The sequence below is a fragment of the Plectropomus leopardus genome, chromosome 23, assembly GCF_026936395.1.
Source record: "Plectropomus leopardus strain MGB_pleo_1.0 chromosome 23, ASM2693639v1, whole genome shotgun sequence".
Classification (NCBI taxonomy): Eukaryota; Metazoa; Chordata; class Actinopteri; order Perciformes; family Serranidae; genus Plectropomus; species Plectropomus leopardus.
The window spans coordinates 17,087,307-17,110,081 of record NC_142198.1 but is presented as its reverse complement, the minus strand read 5'-3'; the positions used below and the strand labels follow the sequence as shown (position 1 = coordinate 17,110,081).

At 38.5% G+C, this 22,775-nt stretch overlaps 1 protein-coding gene across 1 annotated transcript in view; it reads left to right on the top strand.

Moving 5' to 3' along the window:
- The first annotated feature begins 240 nt into the window (after positions 1 to 240).
- The window catches only part of actn3b (actinin alpha 3b), a 72,137-nt gene continuing 49,602 nt past the window's right edge, over positions 241 to 22,775 (top strand). Inside the window, exon 1 of the mRNA XM_088073743.1 lies at positions 241 to 615. Coding sequence (XP_087929869.1) covers positions 481 to 615 — 135 coding nt within the window. The 5' untranslated portion in view covers positions 241 to 480. The remainder of the gene's footprint in view (positions 616 to 22,775) is intronic.

Here is a 22,775-nt window from a genome sequence, read left to right as displayed (position 1 = left end):
GTAGCTGTGACCACAGGGACCTGGTTTTGCCATTGAGGATCACTAACAGCAACAGGTGCATTGCACAGGCCATAAAAACCTTTCTGCTGCGAGGGGGCGTAATTGACATCCCTCCACACCACTCTGGAGCCAGTTAACCCTGCCTGCGGGGGACTACCCCGCCTTTTAAACCTTTTTAGGTTCAGAACCTGATACCCAAGCTGTCGGTTCCCATACTTATTGGGGTGCGGTCACGTGTGCCACTTTTGACCAGGAAAGGAGCACCGGGCCAGCAGGGTTTTCTGGTAGTGGGAGCACCACCTCCGCACAGGCACCTCGCACCAGTGGATACTGGTCTCTGCAGCCCCTTACTATCTCTCCCCCTGAAAGCGAGACCCCTCGTCTCAAGGTGGTTCTTGCCCTCACGGCGTCGTCTATTGCTGATTATTTTTTTCTTTCTATAAGCTGAGGGGGACGTGAAGTCCTGACAAAGGCGGCAAGATGACAGCTGTCGAAACCCAAATGACATACAGCAACTCCTACACGATCCACCATGAAGAGGCGTACATGACCCAAGAGGAGGACTGGGACAGGGACCTGCTGTTGGACCCTGCCTGGGAGAAGCAGCAGAGAAAGGTACGTTTGGATTTGGAGCCAGAGGCTTGTGCCGCCGTGCGTAATTACGCACAGAATGACCCGCGCCCTCACACTATTAATGAGTGACTTTTAATGCATTTTAACATGATAAATGGTTTTGTAGTCACTGATCTTCCCCTCGATTGTGTTAAATCTATAACAGCCCAACATGAAACTGGGCATCTGCGCCTTAGCTGTCCTCGCACCTGGCACTTCAGTCCTGCTGGAAGCTGTGTGGGCAGATATTTTAGGCCGTGGAACTTTCTCAGTGTTGTCTTTCAGTTACCCCTGATTGCCTTGCGAAGACTGTCTAAATATAATACCACCCTCCCCAGTCTTCTGCCTACATTTGAATCATAACTTATAAAATACACATAACTTTATCAAGGTTTAAACATAAGAGGAAAACCACTTACATTAAGAATTCCAACACGTTAATTCCATAGCCTAAGGTCAATCAATATTTGTGAACATGAACTTCTCCCTCTCAAAGCCAGAAACCAGAGAAGTGAGTCTCAAATGTATGATGTCATTGGGTATAAAGTCTGGAGCTGCTCCATAGTCAGTTAATGGGAGCCTGACTTTGTGGATCCAACATGTTTATTTTCATTTGTGATACCAAAATGAGCTTTATTATATTTCAGAAAACAAAAAAGGAACCGATATAAAACAGAAAATGTACTTATATACTCATAACATCTCTCTAGGTGTCATCTTTCGCAGTTCATTGTCTATGGAGCAGATCCAGACTTTATACCCAATGACATCACACAGTTTAGCACTTTAAAGCTTTAGTACTCTAGTTTTAGGATTTGGGATAGAGTTGTTAATGTCTATTAATATTTTGCATTGTTTTAGACCATATGAATAACATGGATGAATTTTGAAAATGGGTATAGTTCCCCTTTAAGAGAACCTGGGTCAATTTAAAACACAAGAAATGGGAGAGAGAAAATTACCTTAAATCATTTTTATTATTTTATATCTATTTAGGCAGAGATAAGTAATAATAATAATAATAATAACAACAACAACAACAACAACAACAACAATAATAATAATAATAATACCTTTATTTATGAAGTTGCCATTCTTTACATTCAGTTAAAATGACAATAAAAAACATAGTTTAAAAGCAGTTCTAAAATATTTAAATTATAAACATAAAATTCTGTATTTTGTTTACGTTACTAATTCTTGATTTTAATGTTTTAATTCTGTCATTATTTTTAAATACAAGTTAAAATTTTTTTTGCGGAAATAGTTTTTTTTTTCAGCCGGAAATTGTCAGCAGTGCTAGCCGTTGCCTAGGCGACCAGCTGGCCTGGCCTCGCGGAGGACGAGTATGACAGGTGCGTGTAAGCTGTCAAAGCTAAAAGTCAATGGACACAGTTGCCGTCCGCCATCGCAAAACGGCGACAAAATCAACATCCATAAACGTGAATAACTTTTATTATCTTTGTAAAGATTCACCCCGACACACACATTGTTCTTCCGCCGCCATATTTTCGTTAAGTGGAAAGATATTTGTTAGTTTAACGGTAGTTTTACTGTTTGTTTAGCCGCAGTCGCCATGTTGGATGACTATTTTCACAGATCAGAGTTGCCGTCCTCCACCGCAGAAATCCCAAAGCTGAAGCTGAAAATAGCTGTCCGGTGGCGTATTTCTTTTGGTTTCCAAGAACCATTAACTTACATGTTTTTCTGAGCTTCAAACTCTCCGGTAAGTAGCGATAAAAACAATGTTATCGTGCTAAAACGCGACACTGATCATTAGTTAGCTTAGTAGTTAGCTTATTAGTTAGCAATTTTACATCCAAAACACAGGAAAAGATAATCTGAACAGGCCGTTTGACAACATTTCCCATTATTTTGTGCGTTTTAAAGTAATTTAAAGGCTTTTTTTTGCAGTCTGTGGCACAACAAAATCAAAGTTACAACTGTGACTTTAACCAAACACAGATGGCATCTTGTGCAATAAAAATACGAAAATTTAGATTGTAAAGAGGATTGAAAACAAGATTTTACAAATTAATATATTGAAAGATGAACCAAAGGAGTGTATGTGAAATTTTTGACTAAAATCAGTAATACATATTAAAGAAAAGCTCATGTTTTGTTTTGTTTTTACAGACAAATGGCTACTTGTAAATTATAAACCAATCCAGAAATTAATAAAAAAAAACTTATCATTTAACAGAGAGACTATATTCAATACATGTCCAAATATTGTTAATTAAGTATATTGCCATTAACATGTTTTTTGAAGTTTTTAATTTTAAGTATTGAAATTTAGAAATAATGTCAGTTTTTTGTTTTGTCTGCCCTTTACAGTTGATTAAATATAACCCCTCCTCCTTGGTTTCCCCCCTGATATACAAAAATATAAGTTATGATTTATATCTTTAAAAATACCTGTAAAAACAGTCACTTCCTGTTATTCTGCCATCTTTTGTTGGCTGAACAAGAGTCACAAATTGGAAAACAGGTTCAAAATAAATAGTGCCAAAGAGTGTACCTCTATATTCATGCTTTTGTATGTAAAATTATTGTTTCTTTTAATATTGGGTAAAGCTGAAATGATACAGATGCCAATATGTAATTTTTACAGTCTTTTGGAGAGAAACAAAAGTTGTTTTACCTTTTTAAAACTCTAAAAAAGTTGCTATTATTAATTATAATTTACATGCTTCTCATCAGAAAGGGTAGTTTGTCAATGGGTCAAACTTTAGCAGTGAAAATAATCAGACTAATAACATATTTAAAGTTCAAAAGTATAGTGATAAATGAATGCAATTTCTGTTTTCTTTTTTTCCTTGCTGTGTTCTATTTTTGTGTGCTGCTGGCACCACAAGACGATTTCCACGTAGGGATAATCTACTCTAATCTAATCTAATCTCATTTTATCTAACCTAATCTAATAACATCCAATCTGCACTATTGTGGTGCACGACAGCAGCACTTTATGTTACTTTGTAGTGAATCTGCAGAATTGTTCTGTCAGTGCGAAATGTCCCCCACCTATAGAGCCAGAGCGCTGTGACAGGCTGAGAGACCTCAACAGATGGTGACAGAGAGAGAGAGAGAGATGGCAAGGCTGGTAGATATACACCCGGGGTTGGTTTCACAGACCTGCAAATAAACATCTTCCTAAAAATACTTCTCAACTTGCTCGGCTTCAACTTCCCTCCCTCTCTCCCCTGCCGTCATCTCCTGCGGTCTTTCTGTTTTTTTCTCCAGTTAGGTCGAACCACTTGCCACTACTGATAAAAAATCCCTTTGCACCTTCTCTTTTATTCCTGTTTGTCTTGTTTTTCTCGTCTAAGAAGAGTTTTTTTTCTGTGGCACGCACTTGTCAATCTTTAGGATGTAAGACGATATATTAGGCCTTGAAAAACCTCGCACAGCCAAGCGAACCCCTCTCTTTTAGTCCTCACCTCTCAACCTCCCAGGGGAGTAGGTCATCGTACTCCATTGCTCTTCTCGGCATGTAAAATCAAGCTTAAGGAGGTGATATCAGCCCATAAATATAGCCAGTGCATCATTTTGCCATGTAATGCATATGAAAGGAAAACTTTGCGCCACCTGTTCTCTCTCTTTGAAATTTCAGTGGAAAAAGCCGCTCACCACTTGACGCAGTTGTAAAGTGTTTGTCAACACACAGTGATGCCGAATCTGATACCGGACATTAGAAATAGGGTGTGCTCTAGTGTGTGTGTGTGTCGAGTCCTTGTGTGCGTGTCTGAATTGTGCATCTTGACACATTGGTTTATATTTATCATGGAGCAGCTCTTGCAGATTGCGAGCTAAATGATTCATGGCTCGGTTTGGACCAGGAATTTTATTTAATAGGAGCTGGCAGAAATCGTGTTAGATATTGCATCTAGCAAACGGTATCAGATGGAAGATATGAAAGGACAGAGCGCTGAGATTCATCTTGTCTTGGTGATATTATTTCCTCAAAGCAACTGTAATTCTAGAAATAAGACGGGCCGGGTTGTCAGTTTAAGTCAGCAAAGAGGCCAGAAGTAGATGTTTCCCTGAACTCCCAAAGCGCATTGACGTCTGCTTCGCTCAAGGCGGCGTAGAGGGGCCTTATAAGAAAAGAGTTGTGATCATTTCACGGGTGATCAATAGCTGTCAAAGATTAAATCTCACTTCAGAGCACTCGCAAGATTATCTGTGATGCTCAGCATATGGCTACTAATAAGGAAAAGGAATACTGCTATATGTTGTAGTCGATTAGGAGCATAAGGAAATATAGCTACACTTGAGTGTCACGATATTATTTTGTGTGATACTGCATTGATTCTCAAAATTTTTTTTTAAGTAGTCCACATGCAAATATTTGTGGCAGTGGTTCATTTTGTTGTGTTTAAACAGGGCCGCCCATAAGGGGGGAAAAAGGGGAAAGGCCCGCAATAATCATCCTTAAATATAGCCATGATATCCGCAATTTAAGAACAAATACTTCAAGTTTACTTTTAAAAACAACAGGCGTAAACATTGTATTGATTATTGCTTTAGTAAAAAGTAACCTGTTGCATAATGAAAACTCATTATCACTCAATATCTCAATATGTACTTTTTGTTCATCACTGTTGAAAACAAAACAAAAAAACTGCAGAAATGTATGTATCTGAACTGTGAGAGAGAGAGCATGCACATGCATTTATGAGTAACACTGATGTGAAGAGTTCCTGTTATATAGAAAGTTTTTGCGCCGTAGTACTTCTCATGTTGGCTCGGCTTGTGATTTCCCGCTCGGCTCATAGACTTTACATTGTTATTAAGTGTCCGATTTGCTGATTGAGAAAAAAATTGAAAATACAAAACCTCCATTTCATTCAGTTTTACTGATGCCTCTTTTACAATGGTGGTCTGTGGGAAAAAGAAATTTTGGGCTGCAGGGGATTTTTTTTTGTTGCAATACCGCAAGTGGCCACTGTGAAAAATTGAATTGAGGACTGAGCTGCTCTCCTGCGGACTAGGGACCCATTCACTGGATATTTTCAGGGGCCAAGTCATTTTTGTGGGCTGGTGTGGTTTAAACCTCCGACCACTAGGCAGCAGTGTCGTAATCCACCTTTAGCCATTTGACTCTTCCTCTCCAACTTAACAACATATCACTAGCTTAAACACAAAGATCACAGGTCTGTGAAACAGGCTGAGTCATAAAGGGCACCTCCAGCTCCTAAAATTAGATTTAAAATAATTGCCTCGCTTGCAGTATTGCAATATATAGCACTATATTGAATTGTAACCCCTGTATCGTATCACCCGAATCTTTGCAGTATGCAGCCCTATAGTTGACACATGAGTGCTGGTGCTCTGTGGACACTTGATGATTTGACTTGCATCCTTTTTTTTTTGGTTTGGCTACTTTTTTCTTTTTGTATGATATATATAAGTAAATAGAAAATCTCAAAAGTTCACCACAGTGACTGATGTCATCTTCTGTTTCACATAGTTTAAGAGTTCAGCTGCTAACTGATGGAGTGATTAAGTGGCTGCTCAGCGAAGCTTATGCTAGCAATAACCTATAAATACCCATTACATAGGGTTATCAACGGGCTTATGGGTGCAGCTGACTCATTAGTCCTACTGTACATACACACAGCCACAAACGCACTGAAAAAATGATGTCCTCTCCTGTGTTTAAGTTGACGTTTGTCTAAGTAAGTGTAAAAATAGTCACCCAGTGTTTTTATCTTGGTAATGCATTGTTGTATATGCTCTAAACTTTGTAAGGAGGGGTGACAACATTGATATGAAATGTTATATACTATAGAGGTGAAAATTCCTTGTTAAATAGTTAGGTTTTGTGTTTTATTTCACAAAATTGTGTTATTTTGCAGAAAATATACTGTAAATTTTGAGAATTTTCTTACAGTACGATCAAATCCATAGAAAAAATATTAAATCAAAAAACAGTTTTCGTCTAAGTATTATGTAGATGTTAAAATTCTAGTGAATGTGACGAATGCGTCAGTCTTTAGGTCATTTTTTGCATAAGACCTCATTATGAACATTTGTTCCGCAGTAATCCTCATACATCCTGATTCTGCAGTAAAACATCAGTTTTATTCAATTCTACTCTGTTTTATTCCACAGGGTGCAAAATGAATGAAGTGGCCAAAAGACTGATCACCGTCAGATTCAAGAGTTATAAAGTTACATTCAGTAATGGGATATTTATCCACTCAACCTAATGTAATGTCCCTCTGTGTGGGCGAGGAGAGATCTTAGGGTGCTGCGTAATCGAATCTATTCTTGTCTAATCTCATTTTGCACTTTAACAACTCAGCCAGTAGTGCAGCAGCCAGACGGGGTCATTGATCCCCACCTACTACCTGATGTTTCGTGAGACAATGCTAAAACACTGGCTGTCTTTCAGGACGTGCAGGGGCAGTGATTTGTCTCGAGGGTAGCTTTGTGAGGATCTCTTTCCTCGCAGGTTGATGGCTTTATGTAAGAGCAGCCTGTAGATGTTGTTTGTAAATGTCATATTAGGAAAAAGCTGTTCGAAGAAGAGGTTTCAAATCTTTCCATGTGCAAGAAAGTTTTGCCTTGAGGAGCCGATACTGTTATCCACATTTCTGTAGCTTTACATAAAAACTTTGCTTTGGCAATGTGGAGGTCTTCGCCCTTTTTCATCCTCCCGATGTCCTCAATTAGACACTGTGGTGTGCTTTTAAAACATTATCAAATCAATCTTACATTAAACCCTTTGAAACCTGAGCAAATGGCTTAAAGTCTTTTAAAAAACATAGGAAGAAGGTATGAACAAAAAAAGCAGAAATGACCCAAAAATTTGCAAGAAATTAGTAAAAAAGTACAGGAAATTACCCAACCTGAAATTTAATTAAAAAAATAAAGTTAAAAACATCCCACAGAAATGATCATTAGTAAGATCATTGTAAATATTATAAATTGTAAATATTATTTTTTCCCTAGCTTTTGAATTTTTTTTTTTTTATATTTTCTGATTTCTTGCAATTTGCAGCAAATGTCTTGCCAACTTGCTGTTTGCCTTTTTCCCCATTTTTTGGAAAATAAACAACAATTTGCTCAAGGTTCAAAGGTTTGAATACTTGTGTCAGTGACATAATGTTACCATTTAAAATGAATTTGCACGCGTTCCCTTCACGCTGTTGCATAATAATGTAGCACATATAGCTGCTCTCTTTTCTGAGATGGTATGTATTCATCCAAGTTTCTTTTTAGAGGATTAGATCACATCATTTTAACGTAAGCTGATAAAAGGAAGAAAGTGAGGAGTTTTTAAAGGGCACGAGGGAAAGCTCAGGGACATATCCCCCCTCTCAGTCTTAATTTGTACCATTAGTGAGGAAATTGCAGAACTAATCTGTAATTCTCCGCATTAGACCTGCTCCACTGATTTGTACTCACTGCCCGTGCTACAGTAATCCCAAGATGCAACTCTGAGAGGCGGAGGTGAGGGGGAGGTGGGGGGTCTTAGATTCTCTCCCATGATTCATTCTGTCAGGGTCATGTGATCCCAGTGCAGGAACCTGCCGAGCTGATCTCCAGACCTCTCTGCATATTTTATACTCACCAGACCGGTTGAGCATTTTTAACTTCTTCGAGCTAAAATGAAACCACCTAGAAAAAAAGTTAGATTTTTTTCCTGATTTTAATATTTGATATTTTTAATATTTGTAAACAAACACAACAAAAGACAGGACTTAGAGGGAGCACTGTGCTGGAGGAACATAAAAATTGATAGAACAATAGGGAGAAAAATGTGTTTTTCCATTTGACAAGATTACTTACACCAATTAAAAATACATGCAACCCGTCTGAAACTTGAATAAACTATGAAAAATGATTGATCACTTGAATAAAGTCGAACAACAGTGTCTGGCATTAGTTTGACATTGATAAAACAAAATAGCCCCTTGAAATTTTTCCCATGTGAATTGTGTCAAAATATTAGATTTCTTTTTTTTGCATTTTAAGAAATTATATGATATAATAACACTGGAGTTACCAATCCAAATAGAAAAGAAAAAAAGTAAAAATACAAAAAGTTAAAAATTAAAAACAAAACATACAGTACGAAAATAAATGGATAAATAAAAATAATAATATATGTAGCTTTCAAACAGGAAAAAATGCTTCCATAACTTTCAATTCATAGGATGTAATTTACAAATAACTAATACATTTAAGTCACAGAGCGCATTTGCTCAGCATATAACATAGTGAAATGAATTAGTGCAGTTTCTGTGCTGTGTGATCTATGTGGGCAGTAGGTGTACGAGGGTTAAACGTAAGTGGAGAGGTGAGAGAACTTGCAGTCAGATCAAATAGCAGTTGCTATTCCAGAAGCCGTGTCCATGTAGGGAGGCTTCTATAAACTGCTTCAGTGCAGGCGCAGGAGCCTCGAGAGGCCGTGGGGGGGCTGAAGAGTGTGTGTGTGTGTGTGTGTGTGTGTGTGTGTGTGTGACACACTCTTTACATGCTGTATTTTATTAGCTTGAAAGTGTGTTTCCGTTGAGTGCCGTTGGTGATTTCTTAAGAGCATTGGGACACAGTTTGAAGACAGACAAGTTCTTGCAGAGTGCTGTAATGGCGAAAGCAGACACACGATATAACGGCGATGTCAGGATCCAGCGGGCGAAAGTAGAAATGACGATTGATGGGGTGTGAGCAGCCATCTTGATCAGATCAGAGTGATCCTGAGGGTCTGTAAATGGAATAAAAGGTTGGATTAGTTAAAGGTTGCACGGTTGACAGTGGCGTTACTTCCAACGCAGTTGCAGTTTTGTGCAGCAATCTGTCGTCAACAAATACACAACGTTGTCACAGTTTTAGTTATTATTCTGTAGGCTCAGTGCCGGGGCTGAAAATGGAGACTTGTTTATGAGGAAGCCACGAGCTGCCAACTCTGTGACCTCAGTAACAAATGACACACAGTGGATACACGGCCGAACACCTCCGAAATGTCACCTCAGGTCTTAACGGTGCCAGACTCAAACGCTGCATTTATGTCGACCGGCCTCCTGGAGTAATGAGACAAACTGAACCTGTCTTATGGGGAGAAAAAAAAGCTCATAATGTTGGAGCTGAATGTTGGCTGCATGCAGTAGATATTTATAGGCAGCTGGTAACAGAAGTTACAGTCATCAGTTGGACGTCTGCTGAGACGATGGGTCTCTTATAATAGGACTGAGGTCGTGACGATATTATGTACTTTATAATGGCTGAAAACTGAAATGATAGCTGTCTTTATCTAACTTTAGGTTGACTTCACAGTTAAAAGCAGGGTTTCCCTAGATCTTTCAAAAGTCTTAAAAGGGTTTAAATTCTCAATAAATAAGACCTTAATTGGTATTAAAATGTCTTAAAATAATCATTCAAAGTCTTAAAATTGCTGAAACGTTGGAGGAGGGATATTATAATCATTTTTTCTGTCATTGCATTGGGAAATCTAAAAATAATTCGTGAAATGTAATTATTTTTTAACATAATTTACCAAATTTGACATCACACAGATCAGGATAAAGGCACCAACGGCACTCGTATACATTTACAACATCCAATCGAATAAAAAAATGATGCTTTTTTTCAAGGCAAATGTTCATAGCATAATATAGTCTTTGTTTTCATAATCCACTCTAAAAAGTTTTAAATCTTTTCAGCATTTGAAGCAGATCAGACAATGTTTTTACCTTGACCAAAAAAAAAGAAAATTTTAAAGTAGGTCTTAATGTTTACGTCAAGTGGCATTAAAAAGTCTTCAAATGACCTCAGTCTGAGTTACTTAAAGCTGGAGGAACCCTGTAAATGGAGCATTTCAGCGTGACACAGTCCTGTTTTGGGTTATGTGCAGTCGATGACGGCATCGTTACAGTTTGAGCTGCTTCATGTAGAGGTAGATATGTTTATTAGCTGTCGCCTCAGGCGAGCTTCAGATGTTATCAGCTTTGTGCTGTCAGCTAAACGAGGACTTCCTGCTTGACGAGGCGTACCGCAGCAAACATGGTTAATCTGGAGTTACTTCAGTTCTTCATAAATTACATCGCAGTAATAAGATCAGAATTAAATAACGTTTATGTGATTCTTCACTGGAGGCAGAAGTAGAATCACAAGCTCGGCAGTAACTTTGTTTTGGCTAAATGAATGCTGGGAAATGTAGGAAATGTTTGCATGTTACTATAGCCAGCCTTACATCAGTTAAATACAGTAGGTCCTCATGGTCATGGTTCCTGTTGAGGAATTAGCTGACCCTAGATCTGCCTGGACTGTTTTGCGTCTTATTTCAGAGAAAGAACTTGCCTTCTGAAATTAGACACAGCCCCCCTCCTCCTCCTCCTCCTCCTCCTCCTCCTCCTCATACCCCCCCACAACCTGTCCTCCTTCTCAGGCCAGCCGCACCGTCATAAATCCTCCGCAACCACTTATACCAATTTATGTCTCTCATGTCAGTCTCTGCAGTCCAGAGCTCATTAAATGACTCGGCATGCTGCTGCCGTCAACCATGAACCTGCACGCTCAACTTCATTCTCCGCCATCGATCATGCAGTCAGTCAATTCATCTGTTGACTCGTGTAACAAGAAATCTGGTGATAGCAGTATTAGAGTGAACAATGAAAGATTCGGGTGCTGTGTGTGTGTGACTGTGTGCATGTAGTACAAGCAGAAAATCAGGGTTATATGTACGACCTCACTGACAATTGAAAGTTACAGTGGCATGAAAAATGACTTTTGACCTTGCTGGCTGGTTTTCATTTCATCATTCATAGCAATGTACTGGAAATCGCAAAAAGTAGTTGTTCTTAGTTATTTATATATATATATATATTTTAATTTAATGACAATGACATATTTCACTCCATATATGTCTATGTGTAAAATAAATAAAACCGCCTCTCAGTCCCTGTAGACTGGTCTGGCAATGAAGATTTGTTTAAATTTGTTTACTATCAGAGGTCTATCTCAACCAAAAAACCAACAAAAAAACAGCCACACTCCAGCAACCTGGCCTCTATATTCTCTGTTTACGCGACGCATCGTGTCATCATAGCGCTGTCAGATGCTCTGTTTGATGATGAACGACTCTGTCACCTGGAGTGAGAGTGTATGATGTAGCATGATATTATTATCCATCGCTCTCACTTCAGAGTCTGAACTGTCATTTGCAGTTTGAGCGAATAAAGGAATTTTTTGTATACATTGTGTTGGAACAACAGTTTGGCAGGTGAACTTTCTGTTGTGCTGTCAGGTACGGATCAGTACGCACGTTAGAAGATCTTCAGTTTTTTCCGGGGAATTTCTCGTGTTTTGGCCACATCAACAGCATCCAGAAGTGTGCGCATCTATCAGCTCTGGATTCGGCTTGAGGCCTGAGTGGTGTGATGAAATTCGAGATAGTGTGCAAACTGGGAGCACTGGTTGCTGTTGAATGAGAGACTTTTATCAGTTGTCATCACTCTGAGGTTCCCAAACAGTGAGAAAACTTTGCACTGTAAAATTACAGTAAACTACTGTCAGCTGTTGTTGCCAGCATCCTGCTGTTATTTTACAGTGTCAGTAACATAAATAACATTACATTACCGTTAAATTTATTAGTGTTTTACAGTAGAATATAAGGTTTAAGCATCCATGATGGCAAGCAAGCACTCTTCAGCTGGCTATGGTCCACTGAAGTTTTTGCTAATGCGTATGCAAGAGAGCTTTGTGTGAAAAGAGAAGAAGAAGAGAAGAGTCATAAAATAATCTGACCGGGTTAAAGCATTTCAAACATACAGTTGAAATGAATCAAGATAATTGTAATTTAAAATGAGAACTGAGATGACCAATGGATACCAGTAAAGTGATTTTTCGACTGGTTTGTAACTTGTGTTGGGGACAGAGAAGCTAAAATTGAACTTCCCAAGTTCGGTGTTAACTGGAACTATATGGTAAATGTATGGTAAGATCCAGAGGACCAGTTCACCAGTGTGCAGATGTAAGGGGAAAGATCACAAATAATGGCCTTGAATGTAAACAGATGCCGGTGAAAATTACATTTCTACACCAGAGAAAATGGATTTTTGGAAACCAAACCTTAGTTCTGAGTATTGCTTTACTTTGACAATAACCTGGCGTCTTTCATGAACCAGCTGTACCACTTTATCTTGTAGGAGACAGTGAATCACTACTTCAGTACAATGTCTCATGCATGTGATGTTGGCAACTGCTGCTAACTTGTCTGAGATGTTTTAATGTCAGTCCATCATGACTTGTCAGTTTTGTGCCACGTGCTGTGTCTGACCTGAGCACTGACCTCTTGAAGCGTTTGGTCTTTAAGCGTCTGTCTTTATCTCAGTGTGTGTCATAGCTTTAAGTTTTCCATGACTTGTGATGAAGTTCACATACTCATCTGCAGCTTTTGTTGCACCTGTCTGAGATGGAATGAGGCGGCGAGACATGCAGTCAGCTGGGTGGACAAATGTTCTTAGGTACCTGCGTGTTTGTTTTTTTATGAAGATTTACAGTTAATACTGGATGTTGATAATGTCCAGATAAAGTCTGTTTCGTGTCTGCGTATTTGCCATTGTCTGCTGCTCCTGACAATGTTCTCCTTCTAAGTGAAACAATAGTGCTTTAAAGCCTAGCATCTCTGCTAGCATCTTTGCTTGCAGTGGTGCAATTTTTAAACCTTTGCATCTATTTATTCCAGAGTCAGGGGTCTGTTGAAGTGTCAAAAAGCAGAAGGGCAGCAGCAGTGTTTCCTGCCGTGCTGGCTGCAGTGTGCCGACTACTATTCACGTTTGTCTTTGTTAGTTTAGCTAGCTTGGCTTTAGCATTGAGCGATGTGTTAAAATTTTCGTCAGACCAACAAACGGCGATTGCCAATGTATTCATAAAGGTTTTTAGCTGGAAGATGTATTTGATCACCGAGTTAGCCATGTCCCATAAGCTAATGAAATTATTTATGTTGCCCAATAAATAAACAAACCTACAACATGTTAATAGGAAATATTCTTACACCCGGGGTGCAAAATTTACTTTTTTGTCCACTTGGCCACCCTGCTTACACCTACAGTATTTTCCTTATTAAACATAATAATACAGCCGTACGTGTTCTGAATTCAAGTTTCTTTCTTTTACCGAACTAAGACTAGCTTAATACTTGTTAACATCTTGCAAATCACTCTTTATTCAAACATGACAGAAACAAAGTTAAAACCCACAAACATCATCTTTCCACTGTTCGACAATCAACAACTCTGGTATTGTCCAAAAAAAAAAAAACAGAATTCACTGAGTCAGATGTGAAATTATGCTGTCTGTTTTTGTCTCATCTGTCTCTCTTTGCTCACTGAGCAGAAGCTCCCACTTGTTCTTTGGAGGCAGATGAGTAAATTAGCAAAGTAAAATGACAGAAATCACCCAATCCCTCACAAAAAGCAACCAGCGATGTACTCCGCCAACCGCTGATAGCTGACATATTCGTCTATCTCCCGGCACTATCTACCGGACAAAACAGCAGTGTCTGTCTCAACGTTTTGTGTGTCAAACTTTTACACCTTAATAATAATAACCTTGTCACCAGTGTGATGTTTCTGTTGTGTAGTTAATCACGAGACGAGCACCTGAGCAGCAGCATTGTTTTTTAACCGAGGCCTGTGCCTGCAGCTATCCCTGTCTCGCTGAAAGACTGTATCTCATGTACCTCAGCCAGGTGGTGTAGTGTCACCGTGAACACAATATTACTGTGAACATCACATTACCAAACAAAATCAGCTGCCCCCAAACTGAACTCCAGAAAGTTCCTGGTGAACTGAAATTACATCTCTGAAAAGAAACAAAATGCCACTTCTTTCACTGTGAAGCCAAAAATCGGTTAGTTGTTTCCTTTTAAATAATTGCCAAAGCCTTCACTTCTTACAATCGTTAAATCCCAAAATTTGAAAGCTGCGCCTCTGTGCTCCTGCTCTTCGATCGCTGTCAGCATTTCTGGCACCTCTGACAAGAGAACACCTGCACAGACTCACACACAGAGACAGTGCTGGAGGAGCAGGCATTGTTAATTTTTGGCTTGCAATTCTGGCTGGCATCTTCAATCTGGTAGCACAGCAACCTGGAACGAGGTGGAACACAATGTGAGGCGGCATAATGGAGCAGAGCAGGACGCAATGTTTCCCCGCACTGAGGCGAAGCAATTAATATGATGACGCAGACAGATGGTCGCGTCAAAACAAGTGATTGACTGAACCAGGTTAGCCATCCGTTCCCATGAGTTGTTCAGTCGTGGACGGAAAATAAATGAAGTACCTGAGTTGTAGATAATGTGGTGCAGGATTGTCAGGCGCAGTACCTGTGTATCCATGTGGCACCAGTCATTTTGTTTTTGTCATAACCTTATTTCTCAGAGCACGGTAGAGTTGTCACAATACACACTCAATGCCATTTTCAGTACCATGGGGTGGAAAAACACTCAAAATGAAGAGGCGTACAAAAATATTTTAAATGAAGATAAGAACAATAAAATACATTTTAATTGCCTCAGGTAGTGCGGAAAACCCCCAGCAAGTTTACTAAAATAGTAAATATAAATGAAAACAGTATTTTTAGGTTGTCTGAGGTACTGCAAACAAACAAAAAAATACACAAAACAACAGCAACAATGACATGCATACGTACTCAGCTACAGCCCTGCTTATGTTGTGTGCTTCTGGTGACTTGGCACCATATTTTTGTTGCTGATTGAATAGAGTTGGTAGTGTAGGTGTTTCTGTCTAGTCGCAGGTCGACTTTTCTCAGCTTCAGTCTGGGACTTTGAGAGAAACAAAACACTTTTCAGACACAAAAAAAATGTGTCGACTTGTTAAATGAACACTGCTGATTAATGTTATAGACGGCAGAACCAGTGGTGTAACTTTGACCACTTTAGGGTATTACTGCAAACATTTTAACATTTTCTTTTTTCTCTTTTTTTTTGATCGTTCCAAATTTCGGTGTGTGTTTTTTTCTAGATTTTTCTGGTTTGAATACTTTTTCTTTTCATACTTTCAGTACATTTTGCTGATGGTACTTTCTCACTTTTACTTAAGTAACACTTGTAATGTAGGACTTTTAACATAGTATATTCACTGTGTGGTATTAATACTTTTACTTAAGTCAAGGAAATGAATACTTAATACTAGCTGGCACATTAACGTTAGTCATTTCATTATTAGCCGTTAGCTTGAAGGTAGCGTAACAGACGGCTAATGTGGCTAATGATAAAAGGCCAAAGTTATTGCGTGCCGCCGGCCAAGTTTAAGTTTATGATACATTTTTAATACTTATATAATATATAAAACTTATATAATATTGAATGCGAGCTTTACTAACTTTTAGAATTCCTGTGTGTGTAGTTGTGTGTCAATGAGGAGGTGGAGAAGACATTGTTGGTGTCAATACTGTTGCAAATGAATATCATATCCAATACTGCTTTTTGGTATGGATTAGCATCCCGGTATTGATTCTCCTCTGACAACCCTAGAGCACAGTGATACTCCCCTGTGTGGTTGTGGGTTTGCTTGTGTGCTGTGAATCAAAATCAGAGTAGTTGTCCACATTAAAATGCTGCAGGTGATTTTCGGGAAATCTAATGTGTAAACACAGCATGGCTTTGTGTACACATTTCAGAACTGAGCCTAATATTCTGTTGGTGCAAAACTCATCCCTAAATCTTTAAAAACATTAGCATTGTTCTCGCTGTTTGTGGGTGGAGGACCGTCGTGTTTCACCAGCTGCTCCACCTGTTCTCTAACCAGCCGAAATCCCTTGTGCCTACAGTGTATCTCACTGGCATCTGGCACAGAGCTGATGCACACATACACACATGCTTTGACTAGAAGAGGTGTCCTAGGCCTTTTATCCTCTAAACACTGACATAAATCCGTGGGTTTGGACTTGGGCCTCGCATTGGAGGCCGGTGGTGGCCCTGTTGTCAGCAGGGTCTCTGGGATATTAGCCCGTTAATCCTTCATAGAGAAGAGGTCGGAAAGAAAAGCTGATAAATTGATGTTGGGGATTTATTCACTCACAGTTCAACCTGCTGAAAATATAACTTGAAACAACTGCTCACATATTACTCACCAAGTTTTAAAGAAAAATATTTTCTGAATTGACTTGACTATTTATATTGAATATGGAGAAGCTGCCTGATTTTCTCTCCATTTTCACCCCTGCCAAGTTTCCTCCTACTTAAATAAGAGTTAAATAATTGTCTTTATATTCCCCTCAGGCTCAGTCAGTTCAGTTTCATGCACTGCCATGCTTGTGCAGTGTTGTGTTTATTTCAATGAAGCTGATGATTGTTGCACGTAGTTCCTGCTGTTAATAGCAAATCTATTTTTTGCTGCAGCATTTTCTACGAACAGGTTTGTCACCGGGAGTATCATCATTCTCAAGTTTTGCACTGCGATCTTCATTTATACTCTTACAGAAATGTCTGAATCCTTTTTATTAATTTTGTTTTAAGACACTACAGAATCCTCCTTGTAACACTTTTTTTGATAAATCTTAAGCCATTAAAAAAAAATACAAATAACAGCACGAAATCTTAGCCAGACCCCTTGTGATCCTTTAACGCAAAGTCGTATCTTGGGCAGAACTGAATGCTTCAACGCAGCAGTCGTTGGTACACTCTATTGCAGGCAGTTTTCCGAGGCTGGTAACTGAATGAAAGCGCTTGCTTTGCATATAGCGACGCCCCCAAAATGGTGTTTTGGACAACCAGTGTTTACTATCAGCTCTCAGTCAAAACCTAAGCATACATATAGGTTGCGGTAATCCCTGCCAAAAAGTGATATTCTGATATTAGATTAGATGTTTAATTTGAATAGTTTTTTGGAGCATAAAGATTTGAAACTATGAAAAATAAAACTAAGACTACAGAAAGATCTTTGTGATCATCTCGCACAAGATTTAGTGGATGGAAACCACAGACTTTAGCTGACTCATAACTAGAAAACCACAATATACTTTTTTTCTAAACAATCTCAAGATAATGTTTCAGTTTTCACAGATGTGAAAATGTCTATGAGCAATTTTGGTTTGTAAGACCCCAGATGTAGTGTTTAATTATTTAAAGATGAGGATTAACTGTAAAATTATATGACGCAACAGATGTGACATCACCAAATCTATTTCTAGCGTGCACAGTGGAAGTTGTAAGTTACTTGCAGCAGATCCTAATGGTTGTTTTGACGTTACGGGGGGATTAGAGGAGAGTCTACGGGGCAGAGAGTTCAGCTCGGCCCGTTGGAGGTGTGTGTGTTGGTTTTGGTCGGGAGATCAGCTCTTGGCTCTTGTGTCATTGTATCAAATCTTCCTGTGGCACCCAGCTTCAGTGCTCCGGGTCTGTTTGAGGTTCGGGGGTATTTAAAGGCCACAAGAGGAAGAGGAGAAGGAGTTGGAGGGGAGAGAGAGAGAGGGTGGGGGGTGATGGCCCTTAAATATCAGCGACACCTGTTGTATGTTGTAACTCCTCTCCCCTTTCCCTTCACGATGGTCCTGTCACTTTATCGGCTGTTGAAACTCGGTGGAGGAATTTAGGGTGATTATTGTTTACAGAGACCCCTGACGCAAGACAGTGATGTCAGACATGAAGTCAGTCAAAAAAACAAACATGATATGTGAATGATACAAGCACTAAAAGCTGCTGCCGAAGTGAACTTACTCTTTGATCAGATGGTTTCTGGTTGTTTTTTTTTTGGACTGCCAGTTTTAGACTTTTTTGTTTTCAGATGTTTAGCATTTGATAGATTTTCTTTCTTCCATAAAATAGAAAAAGTGTGTTATCGAAAAACTTCTGTCTTGAGGCAAGATATCAAAAAAGTATTAATTCAGAAACTCAGACGTATCCACACTAGTAGCAAAAGATTTAACATATAGCAAGCCCAATATAAAAGCTATAATTGAAGTCATGATATAACTTTTGAACTTCATTATTGTGTGATCTGTCGAGTATTTTCAAGATTACTTAATTGGTTGTTTAATCTATAAAATGTCAAAAGGAACTGTGAAAAATGCTCATCAGTCTCCCAGAGCCCAAAGTGACGCCCTCAAATTGCCTCCTTTGTCCAGCCAACTGTCAAAAACCCAAAGACCCTTCATCATAAATGACAAAAAACACAACAAATTCTCACATTTACGAGTCCTGGACATTTTTGCTTAAAAAATATTTGAAATAATCTATTATCAAAATAGCTGACGGTTAATTTTCTTTCGTTTAACTAATCCATGAATCAACTACTTGATCTAGATTCAATGGTCCAACAGCATAAAATTCAGCCCGACATTGTGTCTTCACATTTAAACTTCACTGTGGATTTGGTTTGGGAACATCAGCCATCACGACAAGTTGAGGCTGTAATCATCCGAAAAAGTCACATACACAGCAAACTTTCCTTGCTCTGAAATGACAAGTGTTGATGGGAGTCCACCAGTATTTGTCAGCTCAGACCTGATGTGGTTTTACAGCGTTTAAATCTGTCACAAGCGTGATGGTTGAGGACTTACATAAGTGCTGTCACAGTGTTGGTGTGCTGCACAAGATTTTGCAAATCTGTAAAAATGTCAGCAGCTTTTGGAGGTGTTTTTTTTCTCTGATGTGAACAGTTATTGGCATCTATGTTTGAATATTTCTGACATCCCTCTTTTAGTGTAAGCCTGAGATGGATCGATGTTGGATATTTTTTTGATATGTTTGAGATTTTACTGATGTGAGCAGCTCAGCAGTGGAGCAGTTTCACTCCATCAGCCCTGACAGATGAGCAAATTATGCTCTTTTCCTCCACTCAGTTATGTGCTGACAGATGAACAGAGCCGGTTACATTTCATACACTGTCTGGTAGCTTTGTTCAGTTCATGGAGTCCTACTGAGACTTTGAGTGGCCATTGACAGTGCCTGGGAAGTCAGCCAGCAATGTAAATGACACTAAAAGAGTGGGAGGCTTTACAGAATTTTAATGAATTTTGAAATGAAAAAACTTACTAAAAGTTTACCTCCCTGCAATCTTACAACTTGATTTTACTTAAAAAGAACCTCATTACCATGAAAAATGTTAGTAAATGTAACTCTTAGTCTTAATTTATGTTAACTTTATGGAATTAGTTCGATTTACTTAATTTTCTGTAGTTGATGCAACTTAAAAGTGACAATTTTAACTAAATCAATCTAACCTCATTTTATATGTCTGTACTTTGCTCGGTGCAAGTCAATCATGTTTGTATTTTCCTAAACATATTAACACAATAGAACTAACTTCATCATTGGCAAAATCCTCTTTTTCATGATAAAGTTAAGTCAGACTAACTTGGTTTATTGAAGTTGCTAACACTTAGAAAGAACAAGATAATTATTGAATTGACTTTTTTAAGTTGCAGTAATGTCACAAAATGAAGTAAATATAGCTACATTATAAGTAAACGTAATAAGATCTAAAGTAAACATGATGTGTAATAATGTTTACAGTGTGTGTCTGTAGAGGATGGTCTGTAGTCCATCATTACTAACAGAAATACCTACAGTATGTCCTGTTAACTTTTATGTGTTTTTTAAATGACAAGAACTAATAGCATTATAAAACATACACAAATATGTAATGGTGCAAAAAGTATCACTTTATTTCAAAGACTTAGGCTTGGAAAAAATCCAATAACTGAGATGAGCAGGCATAACCGTACAGGGGAGCTGGAGCCCTTTGAGTTTTTTGTCGGTGTTTTTAATAACACCTGACCTGTGCTTTGTTGACATTGGGAGCTGCAGTTTTTTTCTCATTGTGGGGGAGGGGTGCACATCTCCCCCTCTGTGTACACAAATACTGAGAGGCACGTGGACTGAAGTAGCCATGGTTCAATATCATGGAGCTATTATTACAGTGTGTCTTTTCAACCAACTCTGTATTATAGCAATGTGGCTAGTATGTGTAAATGAATCCATCGTACCAGCAGCCAGATCTCGCTGCTCATCTCTTAGCTCAAATCAGCTGAAAGATGATTTTCTCTGGCTCTAGGGCTGTTGCTAGAAGTACAGATTGTGCTTCTGGATTTGTGTATGCCCTCCACCACAGATACAAAGAGCGCAGACGTGGATCAGTGGAGATCTGTCTCACTCTTACTCAAACCAACCTCAGATCAAACAGTAAAGCCAGGCAGTGCTGATCAAATACAGACCAAGATTCTGTCAGTATTGCCCATGTCTTGCCTGAAATGTCTTAAAAAACATATTTTAGTGACTGTTTGGCTGTAACATGAGAATTTATAAACAAAAAGCAGGTGCCATACTGTTTTATGTATCATAAAAATGGAGGCTGAAAATACTGAGATCAGACTGTAAAACTAAGCAGTTCTGATCAAATATAAGCCAAAATTCTGTTACCGTGTTGCCTGTTTTTTTCCCAAAATATTTTTATGAACATATTTTAGCTTAGCATTTAACTGTAATTACTGTTTATTATTTTCCTGTGGAAAACCAGCCAAGCTCACATTAGATCAACCACCAGCAGGAGCATTTAATGGTTTGTTGCGGCGTAGTGCTTCCTGGTAGTTGTAGGTTTTCTACCTCTTGAGCAAAAGCAAATGCCACAATTTTCTCTGTTTTCTCTGGTCATGTAGCACGCATTTTAAAAGTATTACAGTCCACTTTATCGGAAGAAATTTTGGGAGTATGTGTTGAAAGTAGGGTTATAGTTTTATATCCACATTTATCGTATGTGATATTTTATGATTCTGAGTCTAAAGTAAAATTTTTTCTATTATCATTCTTACAATTCATTGATATACATCTGAAAACATTTCTGCATGTGTATCTATTTGTGGTCCTATTGCTCCGAGTCAAATAGCGTGTGTCCTCGTGCATTACAGACACAGTGACCTTATAAACAAAAGAGCACAGTTTTTATGTGCTGCTGCTATTATTGTGTGCGCTGTCAGTGCATGTGAGTGAGCTGTCATTTGTTTATGTGGCATGCATGGATGTGTTTGTGTGTATGTGTGTGTGTGTGTGTGAGAGAGAGAGTCCAGGACATGACTTCTGAACAGGTGCGTGACCAAGGTGGCTGTAGTGGACAGGTGTGAACCGAGTCAACCATGTCAACCTTGCTGGCAGACTATTTTTACACTGGCAATGAGACATAAATACCTGTGTTACATTGAGATAAGGCACATAAACAGTATATATACCAGCTGTGCGTTGACTTATACCCTTGTTGTACTCTCCTGCAGCTCATTGATGCCGATACAACACAAATAAAGATCCTTTTTTTATTATTTTTATTCTTTCTCAAGCATTTTTAACAATGTAGACATACATGTAGATATACAATGTGTTGTTGTTACTTACTAATAGTAAAATAAATATAATTTTAGGCTTAAAAGAATGAGAATTTGTGCTCAAACACAAAAAAGGACAAAAGAAATAAACACAACACAAGTAGAAGAGAATGAAATAGAATACCACTTTGTGCATGCTAAGTATACATCAGGACTTTTATTTAAACTAACTAGACTTGATAGAAAGAGGCTGTGGGCTTAATGTTCAAAGCTTCAATAAAAATGTCCTGTCTCAGTCCATCACTGGCTGACAGCATGATACTCTAAGATGCTTATCTCGGATAATACAGGCTTCATAAAAAGAATGACAATAGATATTTTTAGAGTACAATTGTGCCCCCGGGTGCTTAAGAATGAGCTGTTTTATAAGCTTGATTGTTTTCTGCATCATTTCCTGCAACAGCAGAACACCAAAGTCAGGGTTCCCGCTGATCCTTACAAAGTCTTAGAAGGCATTGAATTCATTCATCTAAAAATGAGACCTTAATTGGTATTAAATTGACTTAAGTTCATCTTTTAAAGCTCTTAAAAATCCTCAGACATGGAAAGTGGGATTTTATGAATCATTTTTTTTCTGATGTCTCATTGTAAAATCTAAAAGTAAGTGATAATAGCTTCTTTTTTGTGTTAAATTTAGTAAGTCCCTTATTTAAACTCGTCATAATGGGAATCCAAATAGAGGAATCTCACATGCAGATTGCCAAACACAAAAGCAGACAGAAAATTGGCCAGAAATGCCAGATATTTTACACTTCTGTTGGTAAACTAAATAGATACTTTAAAGTAATATAATATGTTAACTGTCCTCCATGTGTTCC